At 44.1% G+C, this 24,518-nt stretch overlaps 2 protein-coding genes across 2 annotated transcripts; one reads left to right on the top strand and one right to left on the bottom strand.

Moving 5' to 3' along the window:
• The first annotated feature begins 66 nt into the window (after positions 1 to 66).
• Positions 67 to 18,094, top strand: tbl3 (transducin beta like 3). The gene is made up of 23 exons (XM_079746648.1): positions 67 to 209; positions 325 to 376; positions 479 to 574; positions 667 to 714; positions 920 to 1,061; positions 1,625 to 1,709; positions 1,988 to 2,158; positions 2,295 to 2,370; positions 2,857 to 2,953; positions 3,092 to 3,318; positions 3,719 to 3,860; positions 4,514 to 4,572; positions 4,822 to 4,928; positions 7,143 to 7,278; positions 8,512 to 8,754; positions 10,379 to 10,449; positions 10,727 to 10,883; positions 11,997 to 12,055; positions 12,654 to 12,757; positions 14,603 to 14,674; positions 15,366 to 15,524; positions 15,972 to 16,065; positions 17,338 to 18,094. Exons 1-23 carry the CDS (start codon positions 178 to 180, stop codon positions 17,732 to 17,734), a joined length of 2,826 nt encoding a protein of 941 aa, XP_079602774.1. The 5' UTR covers positions 67 to 177; the 3' UTR covers positions 17,735 to 18,094.
• Positions 18,095 to 18,579: 485 nt separating this feature from the next.
• Positions 18,580 to 21,736, bottom strand: noxo1a (NADPH oxidase organizer 1a). The gene is made up of 8 exons (XM_079746649.1): positions 21,579 to 21,736; positions 21,388 to 21,468; positions 21,211 to 21,280; positions 20,881 to 21,064; positions 20,531 to 20,727; positions 20,258 to 20,377; positions 20,019 to 20,136; positions 18,580 to 19,896 (listed from the first exon to the last, which is right to left on the bottom strand). The coding sequence occupies exons 1-8, from the start codon at positions 21,642 to 21,644 to the stop codon at positions 19,059 to 19,061; spliced, it is 1,674 nt and encodes a 557-aa protein (XP_079602775.1). The 5' UTR covers positions 21,645 to 21,736; the 3' UTR covers positions 18,580 to 19,058.
• Positions 21,737 to 24,518: the final 2,782 nt, after the last annotated feature.

Consider the following 24,518-nt stretch of genomic DNA (forward strand, 5'->3'; position numbering starts at 1 on the left):
CTATTAAGCCAATCACAGCGTTGTGGGCAGTACGAGCTATGATGACGTACAAAATCTGCGACTCTCACTTCTCGACATGTGGGATTTGTTGATCAGTGAACATTTGTTGCATGTATAACGAATTAAATATTATCTCCGTTGCGCATAACGCGTTTATTTATAAGTCGACTCAGTAAAATGGCAAACACCAACCTTCACTTCAAAACAAAGTAAGTTTGATGATTTGCACGTGTAAACTGAATAACTCGCTAGCTTGCAATGGGCTAACCAAGTGTGCTGTCGTTTAAATGAAATAAACTAATTTAGGCTAATTTTCTCACGCAGCTATGCCGCTTCCAATAAAATTGAACCGTTTTATAAAGGCGGAAAGGTTCAGGTTAGTCCATCATATTCTTTAACACTTAAAAATTCATTATGAACAGTGATAACAGGAAAATAATATGAGCATATCGTTGCGGATGTTTCTGACCTCTTTCAGATTAGCAAAGATGAGAAGTTCATCTTTTGCACTTGTGGATCCCGTGTCAATATTTTGGAAATAAGCACGGGGAAGATTGTGCACAGCATCGAGCAGGTTAATAACGATTCTGTGCATTTAAACATAATTTACACTCATCTCTTTGGAGTGTAAAACATTATTTATATTTCCGTTTAATTGTATCGTAGGATGATCAAGAGGACATCACCTCCTTTGCGCTGAGCTATGATGATGAGGTAAATACACACAGTCTCACGCACACCAACCTTCAATATTATGATAATTAAGCATGGTATTCACCCAAATGTTTATGTTAAACACTTTTTAATTCCTGTTGGGCTCTCTCTTTTTGAGCCTTTAGTGCTGCAGTTCTGCAAGAAAAGTGATGCATGGAGGCACATTTACCTTTATCATTCTGTCACCCTCTGTGTGCTGCTGCAGATGCTGGTGACAGCTAGCAAGGCTCTGTTGCTGAAGCAGTGGGACTGGAAGCAGGCCCAGTGCACCCGCTCCTGGAGGGCCATTCACACCATACCTATAGCCAGCATGACATTTGACCCCACGTCCACGCTTCTTGCCACAGGTCAGCTAATGAAAGGAGTGCATGAACTTGTTCAGTTACACCTGTGAATTACCTGTGTGTTATGCTTGTTTCATATAGCAGGGCTCAAGACTGCCACCAACATGGTCGCATATGAGATCATATATTGTGTGAATGAAATGTAATCTTTTCCCAGGTCGAATCTAGAGGTGATGCAAATGGTGTCGAGGCGCTGTCAGTATATAAATGCAAAAAAACACCTATGCAATAAAAACATTTGACAATATTTCAAATTAGTTGGTCTTATAAAGTGAATACGCTGATGGCTGGTACGTGACAAAGGACATGCTTATACTGTGTAAAGAGCGGCCAAAAAGGGGGTCATGCAAATCAAAAAGTTGGTGGCAACACTGCCACAAGTTATGGATGTTTGTCTTGATCCCGTTCTGAACTTCTTGGCTATAACTTTAGTGTTAGTTATGGGTAAGACCTAGTGTCAATATGTAGCTATAGTTAGCCACACCGGTTGTTCTATACCGCTAGTGTTATGCAGAACATTGTACAGACCGTTCACTGTGTTCTACACTGTTGTCTTCCTGTTGCAGGTGGTTGTGATGGGACCATTAAGCTGTGGGACATTATAAAGCAGTACTGCACTCACAACCTCAAGGGCTCATCCGGTGTTGTTCAGTAAGTAGCTATACTTCAGAATTGTTGGACATCCCTGTAACGTAACTCTTTTTTTATTCTCTGGGTTCACGATTTAGGGACATTATGTTTCTGTCCCTAAATCGTTTATTATGCATAATGTATTTGTATTTATTTGCTTGTCTAAAAGATTCAGAAAGTTAATTATTCGCGTTCCGGATAAATCCTTCAAGCCCAAGTTTAACTTTGTCCTTGTTATGAGAGTGACAACACCAGTCCAAATACGTTCATTGACCCTGTGTTGTCTTCTATGTGCGCAGCCTGGTTCAGTTCCACCCAGACACGAGCCTTCTGCAGCTGTTCTCCTCCTCTGGGGACTGTGGCATCCGTCTGTGGGACCTGCGCTCCAGCCTCTGCCTCTGTGTGCTCCAGAGCCACTTCAGCGCTGTCACCTCACTAGCCTTCACCACCAGCGGGGACACCATGGTCAGGTACGCCAACCTCCTGGGAATCATCCTACCCCTACCTGCCATGTGTCACTTAATAGATATTTCAATAGACCTCCCACTGCGACGTGATGGTTTCAACTGTGTTGTACTGTATTGTGTTTGGCCCTCCTGCTTGCAGCTCTGGCAGGGACAAGATCTGTACAGTGTGGAATCTGAAGACGCGGACAGCCTCAAGAACCGTGCCGGTCTATGAGGTGAGACTTGGGCATGTACAACCATTGACGCCTGAGCTTCAGCCCATCCACGTGTTGTAATAAGCTGCCCCTTATCTTCCCTGAGGAAATTAAGGACTTTGTTGCATAGTCCATCGCAGACTCTAAACTCTATATTACACATACTATAACTCGTACAGTGATTGAACATGGTTGAGTTATATACATTAATCATTTTATAGTAAATATGCATAGGAAAATCTATAACCGACAAACAAAAGTTTGAAAACTAAGTATAGTATACAGAGTAGTTTATATTCTATCTATAGTATAGTGAGTAGGGATGTAAGGCACTCAACTAAGGATGCGATATGATTTACGATTTTAAGTTCATGATTTTTTTTAACAAAATGAGCTGCAGACAAATATGTATGTATGTCTTGCATTTGCACCTGTGTAGTCTATCTATGGAATAGTGAATGTTTGCGGGCCTGTTGCTGGGTGCTCATCTCTGATGTGTGTACCTAGGCGGTGGAGGGCGTGGCATTGCTCCCAGAGGACCAGGACTTGTCTCAGATAGGCGTTCAGAACCACGACCTGCACTTCATCACCGCGGGCAGCAAAGGTCAGGCCTCTGTCCTCAATACCATGACCCCTAATTCAAAATAAATACAATACTAAAGTTGCACCACACAAAAAAACCAAAACTCATCGAACACATGATCAAGCTCTAAAAATACTTGCCGGCACCCACCACCGACAGGTGTGTTAAGAGTCTGGGAGGCCAGCACGTCCCGCTGCGTCTATACCCAGACGCTGCCCTCGGCCGCGGCCCCTGCCGGAAAGGAGGGCGGCGAGCCCCATGATGGGGACGACCCCCGCAGCCTCACCTACCTGCTGACCATGAGCGCCTCTGACCGGGTGGCGGCCGTCACGGCGGAGCACAACATCACGCTGTACCAGCTGCCCGCACTCAGCACGCAACAACAGGTAGGACGCCCTGACAGGAGGTGGGGTAGTGGAGTGCCGCCTGCTGTCGATATCCATACACGTGTGTGGTTGTGGCCAGCAGGGTGAGCCAAGGTTAACTGATTTATGGTGGGGGAATGAAAAAAACGTTATTGGATGTAGTTATAACTCTATGGATTGTGATTTAACAAATGTTAATATTGCTGTGCTGTGAAATATATAAATGTTTTTGTGCTTTTGAGAAAATCTTTACATACATTGTTTATTTTTCATTTTAGTTAGATTTATCTGTTTCCAAAAATTCTGTTCTTTTCTTAAGATTATTCGTACCTTGTTTTGGAAGAGGCTGAGCAGTCCCGTCCTACATCTCTGATGTATTTACCAATATGTTTCCTTCTGTTATTTTCTCCGCTATCCCCAGTTCGTGGGCTACAACGATGAAATTCTGGACGTGAAGTTCCTGGGGAAGAACGACAGCCACATCGTGGTGGCCACCAACAGCTGTCAGCTCAAGGTGTTTGAGCTCCTGACTAACAGCTGCCAGATCCTGTATGGACACACAGGTCAGTGATTCTCGGCCACCACCTGGGGGCAGCAGAGTATGGTGATTGTCAGTGGAAGCTGAATGATACAGTATACGCTTAAGCTGTATAGGCTTTTAGGCATTTTGCACATGAACTTCAGATCAGTTGCCCTTTCACACATGCAACACACAAATGGTGATAATCCCAATCTGACCTGTAGGAGGCTAGACGTGACACAAAAAGTATGAAGCGCAAGTTACAGCAGTTATAGTAGAAGGTTACAGTGTATTCAAAACATGTGAGATAACTACAGAGTGCAAATCAACAAACAAATATTTTAAAAGCAGTCTAAAATGTGCACATCTAATCCTACAGGTCAAAGTGTCCACTGAATGGTTCTAACACTTTACATTTCAAAAGTAACGTTGCTGTGTTAGGTAGACTGATGTAGGTGGGGACAAAACTTGGAGAACTTGAGTGAACTATGTAAAATCACTTTGACACTTTAACACTTGGTCATCAGTTGAAAAGCTGTAGAAAGCTGTTTTGAAACCAACTTTAGGGTGTTTCACAGTTCAGCCAGTTTACTTACCTGCTGCACAGGTCTGATCACCAAGAGCTACAAGTCATCTAATTTCCAGTCATGCATATTTTTATATCTATTAATAAATGTGTTGCTATTTATTCCTCAGACACTGTGCTCTGTTTGGATGTCTTCAAAAAGGGCTTGCTCTTTGCTAGTTGTGCCAAGGTAAACATAAAATAACTAAAAATTATGTTTAAAAATAGCAATGTTGGAATGGATATGCATGGCTTTTAATTTCCTTCTTCCCATCAACCTTCTGTAAACCTTTTTCATTATGAGTAATAATTGTAAACAAAATAAATCACATTTACTTGGTTGTCAGAGAAACTGTTGGTAATTTGTTGGTAAGATGCTCCTCTGTGTGTGTGTGTGTGTGTGTGTGCATGTGCGTGTCTTTTGCCTGTGTGTGTCTAGGACAAATCTGTGCGTGTGTGGAGGATGGATGGAGACAGTGGCCAGGTGGTGTGTGTGGCTCAGGGGTCCAGCCATGCTAACTCCGTGGGCTGCATCACCTTTTCAAGGTAAGCATCTGTACTCCTGGGCTCGTAGGCTGATGTTTCAAGGTAAGCATCTGTACTCCTGGGCTCGTAGGCTGATGTTTCAAGGTAAGCATCTGTACTCCTGGGCTCGTAGGCTGATGTTTCAAGGTAAGCATCTGTACTCCTAGGCTCGTAGGCTGATGTTTCAAGGTAAGGATCTGTACTCCTGGGCTCGTAGGCTGATATTTCAAGGTAAGCATCTGTACTCCTAGGCTCATAGGCTGATGTTTCAAGGTAAGCATCTGTACTCCTAGGCTCGTAGGCTGATGTTTCAAGGTAAGCATCTGTACTCCTGGGCTCGTAGGCTGATGTTTCAAGGTAAGCATCTGTACTCCTAGGCTCGAAGGCTGATGTTTCAAGGTAAGCATCTGTACTCCTAGGCTCGTAGGCTGATGTTTTGCCGCACCACACGTTGCATCCATAAATATGAATGATTAAATGTCAATGGCAGTTTTGTATTATTTGTTGAATTTTTAGTTGAATTAAAAAAATACATTCAATCAGTGGTAATGCTAACGGCAACCAACAGTTCATCTATGTCACTCTAAAAGACATGGAAGGAAACAAAAACAACCCCTACAATAGGGTTTCTTGCAGAAAACTTCTTAGTTAAGGTGGTGTTTTTTTTGGACTACATAGTTAAGGCGGCAGGCGTGTGTGGCTCAGATGGCCGTCCAAGCTGTAAAGTGCTGTGTGAAACCCTGAATGTATTTGTTAGCTGATTCAGGGGCATTCTTCTTTGAACCATGACATTTACTAACAGGCTAAACATTAACTACAGTGGATGGGATTACTCTGTATGTATGACTAACTTGGTTTCTGTGCAGTAATCTTATATGACTTCCTGGTAAAAAAAAAAATAAGATGTTTATCTCTAGGGGTGTCCCGATCAAAATCATCCGATCCACTAGCCTGGCTATTGCCAGACCAAGATCAATCATAGATTGCACGTTGGTCTGGATTAGCTGTAATTCTTTTTCAGCAAGCATGATCAACAGGCCTAGTTTACCTGACTCTGTATGCAATTGGCTGCTTGCAGTGGCTTCCCTGTCGTCCCTGTGTTAAACCAGCCAATAGCGCGCCGGGGGGGAAGCCAGCTTGGTGTTTGGCTCCCGCAAAAACGTATATCGGAAGCAGAAAGAAATGTATTGCTCTTCTCCAGACCCTTCTGCAGGCCGAATTGAAATCGCCAGCAGAACGGGCTGGGGGTACCCAGTCTACCGATCCACGGCCTCGGTATCAGTCCGATATTGGCTCAGTACGCTGGATCAGATATCGGAGGGGAGTAAAAAATATGATGCGGTCCGAGCAATTTGGCGCATGCGCATGAGAGCTAGCGCATGAGAGCTACCTGTTGAACAGTCATGTCAGCAGCGTGGCAGTATTTCAACTTTAAAGTAGGAAAAAATGCAACGGCCTGGCTGTTGGACGTCTGTCCTCGGCTGCTGCCGAGCGTCATCACGTGGTCACGTCACATCACACGCTCCGGCTTAGGCTAGAGCGGATCCCAGCGTCTGTGATTGCTGCGCTTGTGGCGATCCAAAAAGCTGCTCACCAATCGGTTAAAATGATTAATCGATTGGAAATATGATTATTATATATCGGAGGAGTCCAACCGTACAAGCCTAATCATTTTTTGAGCTTATCTCGATTAACTCGATGTGAAAGAATAATGTCAATAACACATTCTGGTTACTACAAGTGATAACCCCACACACAAGCATACGCGCACAGACTTGATTCAACCATTTTAAACTATCAGCTGTACCAGCTCAGCGATTCTATATATTATCTCAAATGTATTCCAACTTAATCACTTTAGCTATTTGTTTAACTCTTCACTTTTATAACCATTTTCTATTTTTTAAATGGTGTGCATGTTTACATTGTTTACTCCATTTAGACTTTTGAACTCGGTTCAATCTTTTCACTTGATTTTACGACATCTAACTTTTCTTTAGTGAGATGTTTTTAGGTGGCTAATTAGCAATCATGAGCAAAATGCTTCCATATTATTATTTGTTGAAGAGTAAAACAAAGTATCGGACTGATATTGATATCGGCAGATAGCCAAAGCTGTGGTATCGGAAGTGAAAAAGTGGTATCGGGACATCCTTATTTATCACCATGTCTTTTTTGCATGTGTAGATAAATATACATTGATATGGTTCTGTTTGTGCGTGTGTTTGTCTCTAGGATGAAGGAGTCGTTCCTAGTGTCTGGCAGTCAGGACTGCACAGTGAAGGTGTGGGACCTTCCTGACAACGTCACGACGACAACAGGGGACCTGGTTGGACTGAGCGCACGTGTTACGGAGAAGGCTCACGACAAGGTTGTCTCTCTCTCTCTGTCTCTCTGTCTCTCTGCCTCTGGTTTGCGTTTGGCCGTTTACGTTTATCTCCATTATTCCAAGATAGAAATATGCATGGCTGTCGCCTTGCGTGGTTGACTCTGCCGTCGGTGTGTCAATGTGTATATTAACCGATGTAAGTCGCTTTGGATAAAAGCGTCTGCTAAATGCCCTAATTGTAATTGTAATTGTAAATATGGAGGGAAATGTAGAAGAAGCTGAAGGGGAATGGTGGAGTTACATGTATGATAGATTAGAAGCGAATGGAAAGATGGAGGTTAACGTAGAAGAGAATTAAATCATGGAATTAAACGTAGACGAGAGTAGAAAATAATTTAGAGATGGAGGTAAACGTCGCAGAGAGAGTATAAAGAGGATGTACTGATGGAGGTACATGTAGAAAAGAGTGGAAGAGAATGGACTAATTGTGGTACACACAGAAGAGAACGAACTGATGGAGGTATATGTAGGACAGGATAGAAGAGAACCAAACAGATGGACAGAATAGTCCCGAGAGTTGCTGGACGGTGATGGTGAATTTTAACCAGGTCATTTTTTTGTGTTGCCCATCTGGGAAAAACCACATAGATAATTGCTGGCTTGAACACAACCATTTATCTTGTGTAACTCTCCTTGCCCCGCCCATTTCTCTGAAGCTTTCACATACATGCCTGTGTGCACATTCGTCACTTGAGTACTTTCCGCCACAGGTTATTCCACTTACAGGATTAATTAGTTTCCTCTGTGACAAAGAGGCAAGTAGGTCACACAGCTCAGTCAGAAGCTGGGGTGAAAAGCCCATTCAGTTTCTGTTCATTAGGATCCTTGTGAAATCGAGTGTTTATCACATTCTATTTTTAACCAGGTTGAGATTTGATGGATAGTAGGAATAGGAAACCATTTGCAATAGCTTGCATAATGATTCCAGGTGGAAATGGATAGTAATTGTTCAAATGAATGGTCAAGCCTAGAAATGGCACTGCTAGGGTTGAGGGTTAAATTCCCCATGCTTAGCTTTTTATCCAAAGAATCTTGCAGTGTAAAATACTCTTCGAAAATCATTTTTACAACATCGCCTTGCGAAACTTTGGGTTCAAGTTTAGCATGGGCTGGCTCTTGTCGGAATCCAACCAGGGCCCCGTATGCCACATGACGTACGACCGAAGCCTCTCCAGTCGTCACCATGGTAACCTGCCAATATCCTCCTCCCCGCAGGACATCAACAGCGTGGCGGTGTCTCCCAACGACAAGCTGCTGGCGTCGGGGTCCCAGGACCGGACGGCCAAACTCTGGTCCCTGGGGACCCCGGGGGCGGCCCTGGCCCTGCTCGGGGCGTTCCGGGGCCACAGGCGCGGGGTCTGGGCGGTGTGCTTCTCCCCTGTGGACCAGGTGCTGGCCAGCTCCTCGGCCGACGGCACGGCCAAGCTCTGGAGCCTGCAGGACTACAGCTGCCTCAAGGTCCCGCTTACTCTGAGCAGTCTTCCTTTGGTTCGATTTCAGTCTGTTTGTAATGTTATTTTCTGTGCAGTCCGTTGCTTTGCGTTGTCACTAACTCAATGTGTTGGATGAAACTAGGGATGCACAGCTACAGATGCCAGTACTCTGATCAGTCCCGATACTGTGCTCGTGTACTTATACAATCCTGATGCAAACACTTACAACCACTTAAAAAAAGAATCAACGTCAACATCGTCTATAGCTTTGTTATGGTGGGAGGTGCATTTAATTAAGCGAGTGCTGCATGCAGCGCTCAACTATTGTTCTTCTTTTATTCTTTCTTTCTTATTCTCTACACATTTTGGGACCCTACTCCTTCCAAAAAGGTTCAGCTAGAGACTCTATTCCACTTTTTAAATGTTCATATTAGTTTGGAATCGTGCATTACCACTTTCCTAACAAAAAAGTGTTTTTAGATATCCAACTAGGGGGATACTCAATGAGAGGACGGCAAAGCTGAGAGAGAGAATGGTCTGCCCATTCTCTGACACTTGACACATAAAAATGTATCGAATCTACACACACACAGATTTTCGATATCATTTAAAAAAAAAAATAGAATCAAGATTAATTTCATATATATTCAGTTGGTGTCATTGACTTAAGTTGAGGCTAGAGCGTGATTACGTCACCCACGCTAGTCCAAGGTGGCTTCCACAAAAGCTAATCATTTCGGACGTAGTAGACGCTAACGTCAACATTTAACCTAGAAACACCAAGTGTTAGAGTATTTTATTACACTGGTTCTGAAATGATTCATCGATTGAAAATATGATTGTTAAGTAGCGGTCGTTTGTTGTAAGTGACCCCCGTTTATGTCTAGATGCTAGGTTTTTCTACATATACGTTGTACTTCTGGTAGAAGCTAAATGCTGCCGATGCTTGAAAATGATTTTTTTCACGTCATGCTATCTAAACGTAAATATGTCAAATGAAAGCTGAGACTCCGGAGTCCAATGGTATAAGCATCATAATTTTGCGAGATTATCTCGATTAACTAGATGTGGAGTAATAAGATCAATAACATACTTTTCAAAGACACACTCACTCACTCACTGAAATGTTGAAAAAATGAAACATATTTTCAACCTCACTTTGCACTACAGTACTCTACTGTAGGAAATACATTTTCTAGTTTACAATATTGCTCATTATAACGCTCATAAACAACGACGGTACTAAAAAAGTATCACAACATTGCCGTCTGCCATAACCATGGCGATAACGCGCCCCCTCTTTCCTAGAGGGGGGCGTGTAATTTAAACGTGTAATCGTATTTTCAAAAGTGTAAAATCTAATAATCTGTATTTTAGGCCATGAAATGGTTATTGGTTCCATAAATGTCTTATGGAACCAATAACCACTAATGCATACAGAGCAACCCTAGGGCCAGCTAGTGTGTCACGGGGGCTAGTGGCGTCTCCTCTCGTCAAGACATATCTACTTGTTTCTAGATATGTTAACGTTAGGAGCAGTCTATCCAAAGCTGTTTATTTTTTGTATATTTGTACGTATTCGAATTCAGTAGTGTGGTGAACAAGGAGACCTTGTTTTGTATCGTTTATGGTTGGCTTTATTTCTCCAGACATTCGAGGGCCACGATGCGTCCGTTCTGAAGCTCGTCTTCGTCAGCCGAGGAACACAGCTACTTACCAGGTAGAAGTGTGTGTGTGTGTGTGTGTGTGTGTGTGTGTGTGTGCACAGCTACTCCCTGCAGCAACATGCATTCTACAGGGCTCCTCAATACCAAGGACAGAGGGTGGTGATGTTGGAAGCGGTTTATTGCATGGAATGAGATTATAATGATACACAGAAGGAGGAGTAACAAGTTGCCATGCAGGAGAGCTCCTGGAGTGTGTGGTGATGGCTGGATAACCTGTCCACAGTGACTTTTATCAAATCACTTAAGGCTTTCATACTTTGTCTCCCCCAGTGGTTCAGACGGCCTGGTGAAGCTGTGGACCATCAAGACCAACGAATGTGTGAAGACACTGGACGCCCACCAGGACAAGGTGTGGGGTCTTCATGCCAGCCGTCAGGACCACAAGATGGTTACGGGGTCGGCCGATTCCAACATCACCATCTGGGATGTGAGTAGCACTCACTGCTCAAAGCACAGCTTCTAATGTGCAAAACGGTTCTGGTGCTAAAACAGTTCTCGAACCGGTGCTTAAAAAAACGAAACCGCACACACTTATACATGCACAACTTGTTATGAGTTTCACATTAAGCAGAAAGTCAGCGGACACTGAGCTGAAGTTTAGGACATAGCACACGTTGTCAAACACGTGAAAGAATAAGGTCAATAAAACACTTTTCCGGGTTACGTGATGACCCACCCACACACTGCCACCCCACACACATTACACACACGCTAGACTGTAACACTGACGTGATTCAACCATTTCAAGCTTTATTAGCTCAGCTATTATGTATGTATGCATGCATGTATATGTATATGATATTTATATTCCGTTTTCCATACGGATTGGAAAAATGGAATTGAAGGAAGTGGCTAGTGTGTGATTGTGTATGTTGCCGTGCGCGTGTCTCAGCGTCTGGCAAGCAGGGAACGACCGGAGTTGTAAGCGTATTAAAAATAGAACAATACAGCAATGTCCGAAAACGGTGAAATGATTTTCAGTGCACCAGTGACTCTGAAATCAAATGTGTGGAAGACCTTTGGATTGCACAAGAAGGAGGGGAATATTGACAAAAACCTTGCTATTTGTAAATTTGTGTAGGACAGCGATCAAGTCTATAAATAAACCAATAAATGGACATGGAGTTCTAAATTGATACAATTGTCTGCCAATTTTTCCCCATGCCATAAAGAAACAAATATAAAACGTAAGATTCCATTGTCCCTATACCATATAACTATTTGAAAGCAGGCAATGGCTCTTTTATGGAAGGCTTATTTTAATTAATAGAAAATTTATGTATTAACATTTTTCCTTAAATCAAACTATTAAGGGTTGAGCATATATTCTAGGTGTTTTTTTTTTCGGTTCTGGGAGTACGTTTTTAAAAGTATCACTTTGCTTTTGTTTTATTTAGAAGAGCAGCCTTTTTGCTTTTTGAATGTTTGATTGTTTAGTCGGTGTTCATGCCATTGCCCTTACCTACCGGCCTGCCTGACCAAAACCCACCGGCCAACAGAGAAGAATAAAGTTTTGAAACGTGTGCATCATCTTCTTCAGGATGTGACGGAGGTGGAGCAGGCGGAGGAGCAGGCCAAGCAGGAAGATCAGATACTCAAGTGAGTTTGTTTCCACTTTTACTAAAGGGCCCTCCCTTGACCACCACCTGTACGGGAGCTCGGTTCGCCCGTACAAGAAAAGTTCAATTGTATCCACTTGCGGCGTGCATTAAACGTCCCCAGTCTACCACCGAGGCATTTGGGTTCGTTGGGTCTATCCATGCATCTTGCATCTGGATGGACACTCCCACTTATAATGTCACAAATGGTCATTTGGATCATGTAATGGCTAATTGACCGCACACAGGGCTCCTGATTGATCATAAAAGCTTTGTTAGGCTAAGGAGTATTTCTTCAACTCAAAGCTTTTGCTTTGGCGTACACGTCAAATAGGTAATAATTGAGAAAACCTTTGATGCCTAACATATATTAATTGATATCATTTGACATTGACCATAACAGAAATGGGAACACATCAACAGAGACATACTCACACAGGTTGTGTAAGCAGACCAACACCAAGTTCAAAAAGTGAAGAAAAAGAGCCGAGACACTGAGTGACTAATAGCCTGGATTGACAATGTTTTTGTTTACTATAGAGGAAACCCCCATGGTATTTTGGTGCTGACAATACTGCTGTGTCACATGTCACGTGCAGGCAGCAGGAGCTGTCTAACCTTCTCCATGAGAAGAAGTACCTGAAGGCCCTGGGTCTGGCCATCTCTCTGGACCAGCCGCACACCGTGCTCACCGTCATCAGAGGTACCAGAATGCCCCAGCACAATTCACGATGCAATGCACGACAAGCCATTATACAATACGTGATATACTCAAATACAATACAGTGTCTTCGACAATTCACATCTTTGATGGAAAGACATTTAGCCACGATGTGTTTAATAGTCGGATCTTCATGTCATAAAAAAATACAATGCGATTGTGACAGCGGAACGTTCCATAGGGAGAATGGGGGTTGCCGAAAGGTGAGGCCACAGCATAGCTATGCTTCTAGAACAAAAGCCTATAAGTTATGTGGGTGTGGGTGTTCCCTCAGTCTTCTGTGTGCAATTCACTGTTATGTTTTGCTTTCAAGGAGAGCACATTCTATCTAGACAATTGGATTCACAATCTGCAAACTGTGGTATGCAGAAAATGCATCAAAATAGAGTTGTTAATCAACATAAAATAATGAAAAAATCGGGGGAGAATCCATCCTATAGGCCTTTTACACATGACCCACAAGTCTGACATTCTCAGGATAATACCTAGTGTAAAATCAGCAGGAGCAGAGAGTGTAGCCGCTGAGACACTGCGACTTCCGCTGCAAACGTTTAGCGTCATGCCTCCCGCCTCCTACACACTACCCTGGCTCCAGACCTCGCCTGATGTATAGGGAGTTTCCAAAAGTATCACATATTTTAGAAAATATGTTTGAACACGTCAGATGCAGATTATCTCCTGATCATCTCGGCCCTGATTCTCCAGAGTTCATGTGTAAAAGGCCTACTAGCCTGGTCTGGGCTAAGCCTGCTGGTCCTCCAATCCTATGGACACCCCTGACGGACAGGCATTAACCATTAAACGATTAGAAGAAACGTGCTACAAAAATGGAATGTGATCCGTAAAAAAAACAAAACAGTGGTGTCTTCTTTATTTGAAAGGAGGGCTAGGCTAGGCAAAGGTTTTCAACGTTTCTTATGGTAGATTTGCATAGTTAAACACTGAAACCTCTTTTAAATCCAGCCATCCATAGACTTTTTTCATGTGCCAACTGGCTATGAGAAGCCTGTGTTAGTAGTTGCCTCCAGCATCATTAAATAAAACTGATTACTACGTCCTTTATTACTACTACCTAATGATAGCAGCTATGGAAGCTCTTTTTTTACAATTACCATAAATTAGGCAATCAGTTTGTTCAAACTGCTCCCAGTGAAACAAAAAACTCATCGTGACAGCTCGGTCGGTCTTGCCGTTTCTCGGCTCAGTATTACTAGGAATTAACACTGAGTAAACATAACCTTAGTTGAAAGGAAACAAAACAACACCTTGACACAACCTTGCAGATTACTGATACGCCAATTGTAAAGGGAAATAAATGTAACCAAATTATGCCTGATTAGTGTTAAAAAGTTTAAATACAAACTAATGAAGGATACTTCGATTATTCGAAAGAAAAGAGAATCAAAAGTAGGCATGAATATTGTAGTAACCTAAATTATTAACACCTACATGTTTTTACAATCTGTACGGTACTAATGGAAGTGGTTCAGTGAATAACTCGTAAAGAAATACCAGTTGGACAAGCTGCTTTTTCTATTCTCATTCCATCGATCAGGTGAGTAGATGGAATGGGGAAACCTTGGCAGAATGGGGTTTGGCAATAGTGGTTGATCCTTTGTAAAACCTGGAGAGCCTGTTGAGCTTGTCACTGAGGCTTTTTTTTTTGTAGACATTCATTCCGTTTGGCCGAGAGAAATGTATGTCTAAGGCCATGCCGTAACGTGCCATTAAGGGCAACAGACAAGGCTGACCATGTAAAATAGTGTGTGTGTGCCGTACGTGCGTACGGCGCATCAAGTTTTCACCACTTTTCCGTGTTGCCCCCAGCGATCCGTCAGAGCGAGGACAGCCGTGACCTTCTGGAGAGGACGTTGCTGAAGCTCCGATTGGACCAGAAAGGTAAAGAGTCAAAGGTTATGACCTGTTGATTTGTCCTGTGATGGACCAATGCGTTTAGTTTTTTTCCCCCCACTATAGAATGTGGACTGTCTGTTCTCTCACATCCCATGCATACATTTACATTAAAGAATGTCGTAGAAGCAATTTCATCCGAAGACTGAGAACATGTTGGCAAAGCATCAATTCAGAATAGAGAATGTACATGCTGCATATGAGGGGATATGGAAACATGCTGCAGAAAGTCAAGCATTTTCGAGTGGACAAGTTGACTTCATCCTTTTGTTGTAGAGGAAATTCCATTGGAACTGATTTTTATTTTTTGTTTTTATTTTTGACATTTTTGTATATATTGTGTACTGTGATGAACAGGTGAACTGCATCTCTGTAGAAATCTGGCCAAACAGGAAAGCAAAATGGATAGATGGATGTGAAAATCTCAAAATAAATTCATAAGAATGGATACAATTTATAATTAACAACTTAAGTTCGAGGCAAAAGATGGGTAGTCATTGGCATTCATAAAAAATGGGGCCAATTGGCACTGTGGTCTTTTTAAGAACACACAAAACGGTGTCTCCATGTGAGTGACGGCCTGCCTCAGTGGCCAAAGGTACGGGTGAGTTCAGGGTACCGTGTTCACACTACGCTGTGTCTGATCTGTGTGTATCCGTCCCCCGTCTCCCCCCCACAGAATCCCTGCTGCGCTACTGCGCCGTGTGGAACACCAACGCCCGGAGCTGTCTCGACGCCCAGGCCGTCCTGCGGGTGCTACTGACGCATCTGGCCCCCGAAGAGCTGCTGCAATACCAGGGGGCCCGGGGCCATCTGGAGGGCCTCATACCTTACACAGGTCCGCACACACACACACGTTTTTATAGACTTGGATAGGACCACATTTCTTTTGTTTAATGTATTGTACTGAGATGGATGATTTGCCAGCACCTGCCAGTGTTTGGCAGTAGTGTCGCTTCAAGTAGTGAAGTCACTAGTTTAACTACATTCCTCAGCAGGGTAACGTTGCTGTTTTCGAAATTAAATAGCTTTTCAGGGAGATTGGCGAGCTAAAAAACACACCCACACACAAAAAGGCAGTGTACATGCTCACAACAAAATCGCACTGGGCCAGCTGCCACAATGCTCTTAATTACAGCCAAATCACTTTCTTGGCAGGCAAGGGGACAGCCAATGATTTAAAGTCACTCACTTTTTAATCCTCTTCCAAGTTATACCTTATTCCTCTGTGTGGCCTAATGGGGCACTCACAGTATCGATTTCTCCTTTAATCTCTCCTCTGCAGAGCGACACATGCAGAGGATCGGCCGCCTGCTCCAATCATCCATGTTCATTGACTACATGTGGCAGAAGATGCGAGTGACTGGGGCGTCGTCCAGGTAAGACAAGAATATGGGGAACACATGACCATGGTCAGTCTAATCAGAGCAAAGAACTGGCTACTGAAGAATGTTTTCGTCTTTGCGTCAGTCAATGGTTGTTCACGTAATCTGGCACCAAGTCGTACACACTACGATGTATTGGACTCAAACAGAGCTCAGGCCTCCAAAACTTGTCAACTGCATTCTTCAATTCCCTTCCCACACTGCACCAGTGGGTGTTTGCTTCTCTTCTCAGGACAGCTAATGTTGTGCTCAAGCTGTCAGAATTTTCTAATGGGGTGTAAGGTCCATTTTTTACTAGCAATGTTTTGCGAAAGCACCACAGTTTTGTTTACGAGAAGCTGCTACTTCCTTCTGGTCAGCCAAACCTCCACACCACATTGTTTCCTTGGTCACGGGAAAGTACAATGGTACCGTCGACGGCAACGAGATGAGTGATTAATGCGTTTCTTTACTCAAGGTTGGAAACAAACCCCAAGATAGGGTGAACAACGATTAAAAATTTGGTTGGGTGCCTTTTTACAACTAGACTGTCAATCCATTGTCTGGGAATCACACCAGTCACCCGTGATTCACGGCAAGTGGTGTTACAACCGGTTCTCTGAATAAAGGCATACAGAGGGGCCTATTGATGGGGGCTGACAATGGTAGGATATCAGGGGAACCGTGACAGGTGCTGTTCGTGATACCTCCTACCCGTTTGTAGCATAGCGGATAAGTATTTAAGTGTAAATCAGTTATTTGATGATGAACTCAACCATGTGCATTTAATTCACCTTGTCTAATAATTACCTAATAATTAGCTTCCAGAGAACGCCTTCCAAGATAGTTAATTACGGCCATTTAAACCAAGAGGGAGATATTGAGGATGAAAACCAAATGGGTCCTGACTAAGCTAGTCTGTTTCCATGAACATTTTCTGGAGAATATTCACTTTTCATTGAAATGCCCGAAAGCTGGCTCTGTAGCCAAAAATCCCTACCAGTAGAAAGGCCGTTCCAATACTGTAGTAGTCTGATCTAATAATAATCATAATAATAATGGATTGAATATATATATATATATATATATATATATTTATATATATAGCGCTTTTCTAGACACTCAAAGACGCTTTACAGTGAAGGGGGGACCTCACTAACCACCTTCAGATCTATTTTTTAGTGATCATTTAAACCATTGGAGTGGCCCATGTGGGTTTGATCACTTTGTTTGGGAGTCATCTTCTCCATTCATTATTTATCTCCCCGTTTCTGTTTTCTACTGTAGCATGGGACCAGATGAGGACATGGACACCTCTGCTGTCAAAGACTCCGCGCCTATGTTTGTGATTGACAAGGGGACTCACGGGGGTTCTAAACATGACCTCAAGGAAGATGATGATGATGAGGAGGAGGAAGATGATGACGGTGACCTTGAAGACGAAGAGCTAGCCGATGAGGAGAGCGTCACGAAGAAGGCCCCTGCCAACGGGAGGCCGGTTACAAACGGAACTAGCAACGGAGGCCATCACGCCGGGAGTGAGGAGAGCTCAGACGACGAAGGCGACAACGATGGAGAAGAAAAAGATGACAAGGAAGCAGAAGTGGAGGAAGAACAAAACGTGAGCACCAAAACAACCAAGGGGGTTACACTCCGCCCACGTGTTCAGATCCTGACCAGCTGACCTGGGATTCCCCCGTGAGTCCTTAGCGACTGCCGGTCCATAGTGACCTTGAGTAGCTGCCGCAGAGGAGAAAGGGAGCCCTGTTTGGACACCAAGCACGGACCTTATGCTGTTAAACATGACGGACCTGGTTAAACTTCCAGTGTTTCAATGTGCACTGGCATGGCATTATTGCCATGAAAGCAATGTCGATAAGAATGGATTTCTGTTCCTTTACCCAAGTTGTGTATCCCTGCTTATCATTGTGCTTTTCTGAGGCACACACTGGTCTAAGTGTTTGCTAAAAGAAGGAAGGAATGCCTGGATGGGTACATTTGTAAGAGCATAATAAATAAAGGGGTATATTTATCTCTCGTACAATGTTATGCCTTATCAGCTAATCTGTCCCCTTTTCTCCCGTTCATTCCAACCCGTGAGCAAAGCTAGTCTCCCTTCTCTGCCGAATGCATTTTTGAAAAAAGGAATAAGAATCAGTTTTTTTAAAATAAAAGAATAAGAATTGGATTTTAAAATAAAGAAAATTAACCTTTGGTATAACATGCTGTTTTGTAGATACATATAATTTGTTTTCACATGTTCGCAATCATTTCGAATTTATTATTTTTTTTACTGTTTGTTATAGGGCTTGTCTTCTGTTTTGATTGAAGATATTTTTTGGCATGCTGTTTCAGCCATGTTGTCAGCCTACCATATATTGGTAAACCACAACAAAGAACAATATGGTGCGATTATCAAGATAAGGTTCTAGCAATACTGGATGCCTTGGTACCTTTAAAGAGTTTTCAATCTTTTTGTATATGTATACATCGCTTTTTAGAGGTACATATAGATGGAAAGGTTTTTCAAGTATTAATAGAGTATGGCTTTCAGGGTTCATTGATTTATTATGTGCATTTCAAACATCCACAGTACAAAAAGGTTCCTTCATCAATTGTAGATGCAATTGAATGGTGTGATTTCCGAAGATTAAAGTATATACAATACATGCATATAAAGCAGTTTACAGTTCAACGGTATAGAATACAGTTACGTTTCCAAAAGACACAACAGGATCCCCTTGATACAAAAATCAACACACTTTGGTCATTGTGTGATTACGGCATTAACGCCAAGCCCTTCCTGGCAACTGGTGCTCTATCCAAGCCACCCAGCCCGAGGGTGGTGCAACCCCACCCAGCCCGAGGGTGGTGCAACCCACCCCAGCGTTGACACCTGCCAACCAAGTCCGAACGGCGGGCTGGCCGTCCTGGCACCACCTGTTGGATGCTCCAGGGGAGAGAAGTGTTTTCATCGGTAGAACATCAAAAATGTGGATTCGGTGTTCTCAGTAGCTCTGGACGTCAGACAAGGTCGGGGCCGGCCTGTCCTTTGAGGCGTTCTTGCGGGTGACGGTGGTGCAGCGGGTCAGGATCTCTTCGGCGCGGGGCCTGGGAGGCACCTTGGGTGTGGTAGGCCCCTTGAAGAGGTTGGGGTCGGACACGCTGGGAGTCATCTTGCCAGTGTTGGGGCTGAGGCGGTTGGACGACATGGTGGCGGGCTGCGGCGTCCGGCTCTGCCTCAGCTGCTGCTCGTTCAGACTTTGGCCCAGGTTGAGGGTGGGGCTCCCGTTGGAGGATCTGTCGCTGAAGCTGAAGTCACTGCTGTCGCTCGCCAGGCTGCCCAGGCTCTCCTGGCTCTCCAGTGTGTGGCTCCTGTAGCGCTGGTCGTCCTCCTCTGAATCCACCCTTATCACGGGCAAGGGAGCCGCGGTGGGGGAGGAGGGGTCGTAGGAGCCGCTCCTCGTGTAGGGCTTGGTTGGCAGGGAGGGAGCGGCCCCGCGACCCGGGGCGTCTTGGATCTCCATAGAGTTGGAACGGCGCTCGTCTCCGAGGCGCTGCCTGATGGCCGTGGAGGGGAGCTGGAGGATGTCGCCCTGGGAGTGGCTGCGTTCTTGGGGGTTTTCGCCTCCCGGCCTGGGGGCTTGCAGCTGGGGCATTGGTAAGATGTCGCCCTGGGAGTGGCTACGTTTGCTGAGGGTGTAGCCGTCCAGGCTGGGGGCTTGGAGCTGGGACAGGTTGACGTGGGAGCCGCGCAGGTCCTGCTGGAGGGCGGCCATACGGACGCGGGGGTTGTTGTAGGGTTGCAGGTAGAGGGTGGGGACGTAGCCCACCTTGCCACCGGATCTGTTCAGGAGAAGGGGAGATAGTTCATATTCACAAGTACAGCGTTCAAATAATAATCACCAATAAACATATAAATAACCAAATACGAATAACCCCCCCATGTGTTGAGGAACTGTGCCCACCTGACGAGCCACCAGCCGTTGTCAGACTTCTGAAGAACCTCCACCACAGATCCAATGTTCACAGACACCTCGTCTCTATTGGCGGCCTTGTAGTTCTTAACTGAAGTGTACAGTGCACCTGGGGGTGGGCATGGAGAGTCGATATCTCATTCATGACGCTGTTAAGGCAGAACTAAAACGTATGCATAAGCAATCCACTTTGTTGTGTGTAAGCAATGGGAATTGCCATAGCAACGCACCTATCCCAGTAGGGCTGTCTGTCGTGTCATCCTCGTCGTCTTCTCCGTCCTCTAACTTATCCAGATACGGTGCGGGGAACCAGGCCAAACGCTTATCTTCGTTTTCAACCAACCACCATCCTGAACACACACGGTGGCTGATTAAATTATCAGGATCCTATAGGTCTTATTCCTCTACATGTGCTTGGTTTGGTGCTTGAGTGATATGGTATAGTTGAGTCATATAGTACCTCAGCTCACGAAACATTTTTGTGTGCACCGTTTCTCTCTCACCTGCTTTATCTTTGATGAGCACGTCCACTTTTTCATCAACGGCTACTTTAAAGGGCTTGTTCTTCGTGTCTTTGGTCTCATACGACGCAACGCAGCGGTAGGTCTCCGTGACGAACGGCTGCGTCACGTTGCCCACGCTGTGTTCCCTGTCCTGGTTTCTCTCGCCGATGCCGTCCTCCGAAGGCATGACCATAATGCTTTTAAATGAAAGCCATTGATACATTAGATGCAGTGAAACGCACGAATACCAAATATTCGCCTTACGAAACATAGTTTGTAATGTTGTAAAAGACTAATCCATTAGCGAGATGAAAATCCGTAACTCAAAATAACGGTTGACTATTGCTTACCTGTTACTAGCGTGCTCCGGCTCAAGGTCCTGGGCGGTGGGGTGGAAGAACTTTATGAGGTCCACGGATTGGGTTACCCGCGGGTCGCAACTCAGAAGTTCTTCGCAGTACTTTTCAAGGGACTTGAGGCGGAGGACTGATCTGCTGGTGCCCTTTTTCTGACCGCCAGCCCCTTTATGGTGGTCTGCTTGGTGGCACCAGGGCAGGGGGAATGGGGGGGGGGGGGGAGACAATTAATTTATGAGGTATCGCAGCAAATGTTCACGCATTTCCAAATTAATGCAAAAAGGAACCAAAAAATACGACGAGCATTGGCTGTCTGGTATCGACCTTTAAATTTAGGGATGATTCTGGAGGACTTCTTCAACGCATTTGACGGGAACGCTTTCTTCATTTGTTTCTGTTGAGCAATGGTGACCATGAGACGTAAAGATTTAAGAATATATTTGACTGACAACCAATGAATTGTTGCTGTAGCCTACAATGGAGGTCTTTAGGCCTACTTACATGCATTTTCTTGAAATCCAGAAAGCTTCGGTAAACAACAATTTCGTTCTGGTCTGACCAAAGCACCGACGTGATGTAGGTCTGTATAAAAAAATACAATGTAGCCAACATTTAACATGCTGTGAATTTAAATAATAATAAAAATATATATCAATATCATCTGTAGGCTACAGAGACTCAGAAATCCTTACTTTGCCATTCTCGTTGTGCATTACTCCAATGAGTCGCACGCTGATGGGATATCGTTGCTCGTCCATTTTTTTTTTTTACTTTAGTTAAGGTGTTAATGCTCCGATCTGTTCATCTCGGCTTGCAGCAGGTGGTTGTCTGAAGTCGGAGCACTGGAGTTTATATAGTCTAAACGTGTGATGTGATGTGCAGGAGGTGTGGCAGTCGGAAATTGGGACATCCTGGAAAAGAAAACACACGTGTATGTGTGTGTGGCTGTGCGTGCGTGGATGCGTGCGTGTGTGTGCGTGTTCGTTTGTACAAGGTGATTAAAGAGACTACAACTAAACTCTCAACACAATCGTTCAATTACAATCGAAACACACCTCACTTTACCCAAAACAAAAGTTGAAACTTAAGAGCCACACATCGAAACTATCGTGAAATGTGATCTTTCTTCAAATTTGTCATTTTGTATTGCATCAACGAGGTTAAATACCCAAGAATTAGCCCAACAAATGTTTCCCAATTTGGTTTCTTGCTCCGATATTTTTCCGGAAAATATGTTTAATTTGTATATGATGTATCAGTCAAATGCGTCTCCAATTTCGGGTGCTGATATCCCATTCAACGGTTTATTAGGCTTACTCATACTAGGTTGTTACCAATGTCTTTCAAGGGTAAAGACGTGAGAGTGTGCACGCATGTGTTAGGCCACATTACGGACATGTCTTATCAGTCGTGTGTCTGTTGACATTGTGTTGAATGACAGGTCTTCTTCACTTCAGGTTAGGAGAGCTACCATGTCTAAGTATCGGTGAGACGGAAAAAGTATAGCCATAACATCCTATATAACATCCAACATACAACACTTCTTGTCATTTACAAAACATAATATGATGATAGATGAAGTATAGGCCTATGATGTCTCTTGGGTTTTCGTTTTTAGAAGGGCTCTATTGGGGGCCAAAAGGATGACATTGCAATATTTTTTTACCCATCTGAAAACCTTCCACAGGGTATGGCTACTAGAAATGAAGAGTAAGCGTGTAGCTCTCTTCGATTAACCCTTGGAGCTCCAACTCGGCATCCGAGATGCGTCGGTCAACTATGGGTGCGTGTATACTGCCATCTAGTGGTGGGGTCCGATGTTTCGGTTACACATTGGATGCACGTAATAAAGAGCACTACGGAAAGAATATAGATGGTGATGGTGGTGATATAGATGATGGTGATATATAAAAGGAACAAATTAAGAAAGGCAAAATACTCTCAGATGAAAGATATGTGAACTGTTCTATTGTAACCATGATTCATCTTTTTTTGTTTCCCTGCCTCCTCCAGCACAACAGTACCATGGCCACCTTCTTTGCCCCTGCATGTATCCCATTCTTTATGAGGAAACCAGTTCAACCTTCACTCTTGGCAGGGGGAGCTTGCCCGATGGAGGTTACCACTAGCACCATCCACATCCCTTTAGTCCGAGTGACGGGGGGCCAAGTCCAATGTTTGCTCTATGAGTTAATTACGCACACGGCGTTCCGCTGTCACCGGAACTAATGAACGGGAACACTGTTCCTGGACATGGTTGAGGTTTAGAGACTGTTACCTGGTTAAAAAAAAAATACAAGGATTTACATATCGGGTTATTGACATCGGATACAAATGTCCAATAAAGATAAACATACACCACAACATTTCTGATATTTTTCCAATAATTGTGGGCCAATCTTAGTTGAATACCAAGACCACCCAAAATCGCCCTTCTCGTCTGGTTTCTGTTAGTGCCATTTAGAATCCTTCCATTTTACACCTTGTCTTTATTGGCGGCCTTGTAGTTCTGAACGGCAGTGTACAGTGCACCAGTGTTCATGACACTGTTAAGACGGAACTAATACGTATGCATAAGCAATCCACTTTGGTTTGGTGAAAGCTATGCAAGTCGCCTTAGCAAAGCATCTATCCCAGTAGGGCTGTCTGTCGTGTCATCGTTGTCGTCTTCTCCGTCCTCTAACTTATCCAGGTACAGTGCTCGGATCCAGGCCAAACGCTTATCTTCGCTTTCCACCAACCACCATCCTGAACACACACGGTGGCCGATTCGATTACCCGGATCCTTTAGGCATAACACTTCTACGCGTGTTTGGTTGGGTATTTTGGTTTATAGTATCTCAGATCGAAAAAACATTTTTGTGCCACCTTTTCTCCCTCACCTGAAATATCTTTGATGAGCACGTCAACTTTTTCATCTACGGCAACTTTAAAGGGCATGTTCTTCGTGTCTTTGGTCTCATACGACGCAACGCAGGGGTAGGTCTCCGTCACAAATGGCTGCGTCACGTTGCCAATGCTGTGTGACCTTTCCTGGTTTCTCTCGCCGATGCCATCGTCCGAAGGCATTACAATGATGCTTTTAAATCAGGAGTCTCAAACTCGCGGGCCGGGGGCCAATTGAGGCCCGCGGGATTAAATATTATGGCCCCCTACTTGACATCAAAGTTAAGTGTTAGTGCGGCCCGCACGTTGTTGTCAAACACACATTTTTGCTGAATGGCTTGCCACGCTTTTTTGTCACTTGTGATAAGGGGACCAAATGTCCCGGTTTTGACGGGATAGTCCCAATTTTGAGTTGCGTGTCCTGAGTCCCGACAAAAGCCAAAGGATGCTAAAATGTCCCGGTTTCCACCAACCGCTATGAAATGACCCCTGTTATCAGCGCTTACATAGCCAACGTGATCAAATTATAGCCCGATCATTAACTTAGATTGGGTCAGTTGTGCTTCTTTTTTTTTGTTGAATACTTGATGCGGCCCAGCCTGACCCAGACTCTACCTCCAGCGGCCCCCAGGTAACTGAGTTTGAGACCCCTGCCTTAGACCTTCTTCTGTAAACTCGTCAATTATCTGGCTGCAGCTAATACAATGGCCTTTCTTGTCGCCATTTGTTTGTTTACAGTTTAAAAC

This window comes from Pollachius pollachius, assembly GCF_949987615.1.
Source record: "Pollachius pollachius genome assembly, chromosome: 11".
In the NCBI taxonomy this organism is placed as follows: Eukaryota; Metazoa; Chordata; class Actinopteri; order Gadiformes; family Gadidae; genus Pollachius; species Pollachius pollachius.

Coding starts and splice junctions, on each gene's coding strand:
- tbl3 (XM_079746648.1), top strand. CDS start 178: ATGGCAAACACCAACCTTCACTTCAAAACAAA. Junction 4,573..4,821: donor TCTTTGCTAGTTGTGCCAAG/GTAAACATAAAA, acceptor GTGTGTGTCTAG/GACAAATCTGTGCGTGTGTG. Junction 14,675..15,365: donor GCTCCGATTGGACCAGAAAG/GTAAAGAGTCAA, acceptor TCCCCCCCACAG/AATCCCTGCTGCGCTACTGC.
- noxo1a (XM_079746649.1), bottom strand. CDS start 21,644: ATGGACGAGCAACGATATCCCATCAGCGTGCGACTCATTGGAGTAATG. Junction 21,065..21,210: donor AATCATCCCTAAATTTAAAG/GTCGATACCAGA, acceptor GCCACCAAGCAG/ACCACCATAAAGGGGCTGGC. Junction 20,378..20,530: donor GCTCATCAAAGATAAAGCAG/GTGAGAGAGAAA, acceptor GTGTGTGTTCAG/GATGGTGGTTGGTTGAAAAC.